A 4622-nucleotide genomic window follows, 5' to 3' on the forward strand; every position below is an offset into this window, starting at 1 on the left:
CCACCCCACAACCACCCACCCCCACCCACACACACACACAGAAAGTGAGAAATCGCCCCCAGGTTATGGCCATGCCAGAACCCCTTTTCCCCCAGTCTCTTCTCACGATTTTGGGCACACACACACATGCGGATGATGTGATTTTTCAAGCCATCAAGTCTGGGATTTGAATCACTCAGCTAGTCATGTGGGATCCAGTGCCTTAATCTCATAACACCACCTGGCCCTGGTTGGGTACTTTTTAAATTGCAAGTGTAAAATGCCAAAGTGAGTCAAAGAAATGGTTTTCAAGTGAGTTCTTTGAAACTAAGGTGAGAAAAGTAAAACAGGATGGATATAGAAAGCCAGAAATCTAAGTCTGATATTAAGCAGCAGTTGATTTGGGCAGAGATCTACCTGTGCCTATCAGAGGAGCAGGGCTCTCTCAGAGGCAGAAGGTCATTCCTTTCCTGTTCAAGCAAGAAAATCAATTACTTGCTTTCAGCTTCATTCAAGAGAGAGCACTTCCAGGAATTTTTTTTTTTTTTGAGAGGTTTTTGCTATAGGGCATGTGCGCTCGCTGAACAGACAGAGACATAGAGACAGAAAGCGAGAAATCACCCCCCAGGGGGGATGGTCACTCCACAATCCCTTCTCCTCCATTCTCCTCTCGGGATCTTGGGCACGCATGCACACACGCCCGGCATGAGTTTTAAGCCACCGGGTCTGGGACGCAAACCGCGGTCGACTACGTGGGAGTCCAGCGACATAGCCATTATGCTAACTGCTGGTTCCCTAGGAATTTTCAGGAAAGGGTTATGACATCACCTAGGCTGCATAAGATGCCAATTCTATTGAAATATTTTCTTCTTTTCCCTAAAAAAGCACTAAGACTTCAATTTTGGTGGTTATATGTTATCTCTTCTTTTCTTCTTTTTCTTTTTTTTCAGAGAGATTTTTGCTATGGGGCGCATGCGCTTGCCAGAGAGACAGAGAAACACAGAAATCAAGAAATCACTCCCCAGAGGAGATAGCCACACCACAATCCCTTCTCTTCCATTCTCCTCTTGAGATTTTGGGCACACACGCACACATGCCCGGAGTGAGTTTCAAGCCGCTGGGTTGAGAACTTGAACCTCAGTCAGCCATGTGGGAGTCCAGTGATGTAATCATTATGCCATCTGCTGGTCCCAATACATGTTATCTTCTAACACAGATGAATTTTTCTAGAATGAGCAAAGATAAACACACACTTATACATCACAAGTGGTAGAATCAGCCTCCATCCTGAGTTTTCCCAGCTTAACCTAAAAGGGAACATGACTTTGGAAGGTAAATAACAGAAAAAAAAAATTGTACTGCCTATGTACTCCCTCTTCCTAAATCTAGGAAACATATGTAACACACTGGAAAAACTGTTCTTGAGACAAGAGAATTACTGTATTACTGCCAAGATCACCAATCTACTCGTGCAAGAGTTGTGGTCTTTGTTTATATAGCAGATGGGAGGGGAAAATATCTAAGCCATCCTGATATTAACCCTTGATAAGTATTATGGTGGAGAGAGAAGAGCACTGAGTTCAGAGGGCTGGGTTTCAGTGTTGGCTCTGCAGCTCACTATATGATCTTAGCCAGGTCATGTACAATCTAAGAGCCTCAGTAGCCACATGGATTAAATGAAGATAATAACTTCAGTTCCAGGACTGCTGAGAAGTTTCAGTGACATGATGGGTGTGCAAGAACTTAGAATCCAGAATACTGCCATCTGAGCAAATGCAGTTTTATTATTCGGCACTCTCTGAGCAAGTGGGGCAGGATGGGGAACACTGACAGCAGGGGGTTACAGGATTGCCATGGGGCAAGTACTCAGCTGACATCAGACACCAGGCTGTCTACCAGATCGGGGAGATGAATAGTCTGAGAAACTGTCACTTTATCTGGAACAATCTGCAGAGAGGTCTTGCTGCCATGTCTTGAACCAAGCCTTTCCTTTCTTCTCCAACTTGACTAAAGATGCTGTGGGTATCCATGTTGGTGGCTCCAATGGTTTGGTGCTGAAAAGAGAGTAAACATTTCCCAGATGTCTACCAGGGGAGAGGAAGGGAGTTGTGATTTCTTTCTTCCCTTTTTTTTCTTTCTTAAGTTTTTGCCATAGGGTGCATGCACTCACCAGAGAGTAACAGAGAGAAAGGCAGATACAGGGAAAGTGAGAAATTACCCCCCCCCTATGAAAATAGCCACACTGCAATTCCTTCTTCTCCATTCTTCTCTTGGGGTTTTGGGCATGTGCACACAGGTGCCGGGTGTGATTTTCAAGCTGCCAGGTCCAGGACTTGAACTGTGGTTGGCTATGTGGGAGTCTAGCACCTTAACCACCACGCCACCTGCTGGCCTCAAGGGGACTATGGTTTCTAAGTAAAAAGGTAGGGGGTGCATTTGAGGGAGTGGAATGAATGAGCAAAAGCATAACCATTGCAATGTGCTGGAATTTACTTAACAAGTTTGAAAAACTTGCAGTAGGGCATAGATGCCAAGAAGTGAATGGTTTCAGGGAAGAGGATAAGCTTGTTCCTGATTCAATGATCCTAAAGAAACAGAAAAGGACAGGGCTGTCTCTAGACCCCCTAGATTAACAGTAGAAAACCGTAAGCAATTTTGGACAAAAGAATTTCCTCTCTCAAATCAAAATTCAATAAAAGAACAGATCTTTTCTGCTCTCTGGAGACTGGCTTCCTGAAAAACAGGATAAGCATGATGATGAAGAAGCTGCCTCTGGAGGTCAAATGAGTCTGAGTTTGAGTCCCAGCCTTACCACTGCCTAGCTGTGTGTCTCAGGAAAGTTACCTAACCTGAGTCCTGTGTTTCTGGTGTTGAGTGGGAATATTAATGAAAATATATAAAAATAGAACCTACATTGTAGGTAGTAGCTACTGGTTCTTATTTTGCTTTCACTCCCACAATTTTGTGTTTCTCATCTCTAATGACCTCGTACTTCACTCTACCTCAGTCATCCATTCCCATGGTCACACCTCAGACATTGGCATCACCCATACAAGTGAAATCTTTGTAATCTCGACTTCAGACATCCACTCTCCAGCCTCCACCTCCCACACCATTGGCTTAATTTTCTTGTCAGTGGGTTTTTACACAACCTCCAATTCATCAACCTCCACTAGCCCATCAACTTGCATCTGCCACCATTTCCTTCTTCATGCAGTTTAGATACTGTGGTGTCTTGTTAGAATCACTCATTTGGCAATTGCCCTCAACTCCTTTTCTTTATCCTCTATCCATCATACTCACTTGCTCCAATCTCAACCCTGGATGAGCTTCCCCATTTGCCTTCTTTGCACATTATGCTAACCTAACATCATTGGTGAAAAAAAAAAATCACACAACCCAGTTGACTATTCTCATTTGAAATTCATAATCTTAGACTTCAGATCAACACTTAAGAAATTTTGCTTATGTTTGTCCACTAGCAGGCTTGCCTTTCCAATGCCCAAGAAGACCCTTTCTTTTATTAAAATTTGCCAGGGAACCAGCAGATGGACTCCAACATAATCGACCACTGCTTGAATCCTGGACCCGGAGGCTTAAAACTCACACTGGGTGCATGTGCATAGCTGCTCAAGACCCCAAGAGGAGAATGGAGGAGAATGGATTGCAGCATGGCCAGCCTTCCTGTTGGGTGATTTCTCACTTTCTGTGTCTCTCTGTCTCTCTGGTGAGTGCATGCACTCTATAGCAAAAATCTCTCTTTAAAAAAATATTTGGCAGAAGGCAAATATGTGCACTTTCAGAGAGAGACAGAGAGAAAAGGAAAGCTAGAAATCACCTCCATGGGGCATAGTCATGCCACAATCCCTTCTCCTTCATTTCTCCTCTTGGAATTTTGGACATGCGACCACATGTACCCATTATGTTTTTCAAGCCACTGGGTTCTGTGCTCAAACTGTGTAGTTGATCATGTGGCATCTAGCTTTGGTCATCTGATCAGTCTTTCTATTTTGAAACATTCTCCTCTCTTAGTTTCTGTTATATACCACACTAGAGGGTTCTTATCCTACTACAATGACCACTCCCTCTCAACGTCCTATGTTGGTTTCTTTTTGTTTTTGTTTATATATTTATTTATTGGGGCTGGCAGGTGGTATGGTGATTAAGATGTTGGTGGTCCCACATAGTTGACCACAGTTTGAGTCTTGGATCTGGTGGCTTAGTGAGAGAAGGAGAGAGAGAGAAAGTGTGAGTAAGCAAGCAGGTCTGAGACTCGAACCATTGTCAGCCATGTGGAAATCCAGCACCTTAACCACCATGCCACCTGCCAGCCCCTTCTATGTTGGTTTCTCATGTCCCCAACTTCCAAATATTGACATTCTCCAGGACTCTGTCCTCTGCTCTCCTCTCCTTTCTATCTATATCCTGTCTAGGTGATGACATCCAATGACCTCAAATACCATTTATATACTGAAAAATCTCAAATGTTTACCCAGACTTCATTCTGAAATCCACACTAACATATACAACTATTTAAAAGTTCTTTCCACTTGGATGTCTCATAGGCAACTCAGACTTAACATGGCCAAAACAAGATTGTGCTTCCTTAATCTTTCTCATTTTGATACATGGACCATCACCAC

General features: G+C 43.5%; 1 protein-coding gene across 1 annotated transcript in view; it reads right to left on the reverse strand.

Moving 5' to 3' along the window:
- Positions 1–1749: 1749 nt before the first annotated feature.
- VGLL1 (vestigial like family member 1) overlaps positions 1750–4622 on the reverse strand; it is a 36262-nt gene continuing 33389 nt past the window's right edge. Inside the window, exon 5 of the mRNA XM_006160702.2 lies at positions 1750–2033. Coding sequence (XP_006160764.1) covers positions 1987–2033 — 47 coding nt within the window. The 3' untranslated portion in view covers positions 1750–1986. The remainder of the gene's footprint in view (positions 2034–4622) is intronic.

This window comes from Tupaia chinensis, unplaced genomic scaffold, assembly GCF_000334495.1.
Source record: "Tupaia chinensis unplaced genomic scaffold, TupChi_1.0 Scaffold000706_1, whole genome shotgun sequence".
Classification (NCBI taxonomy): Eukaryota; Metazoa; Chordata; class Mammalia; order Scandentia; family Tupaiidae; genus Tupaia; species Tupaia belangeri.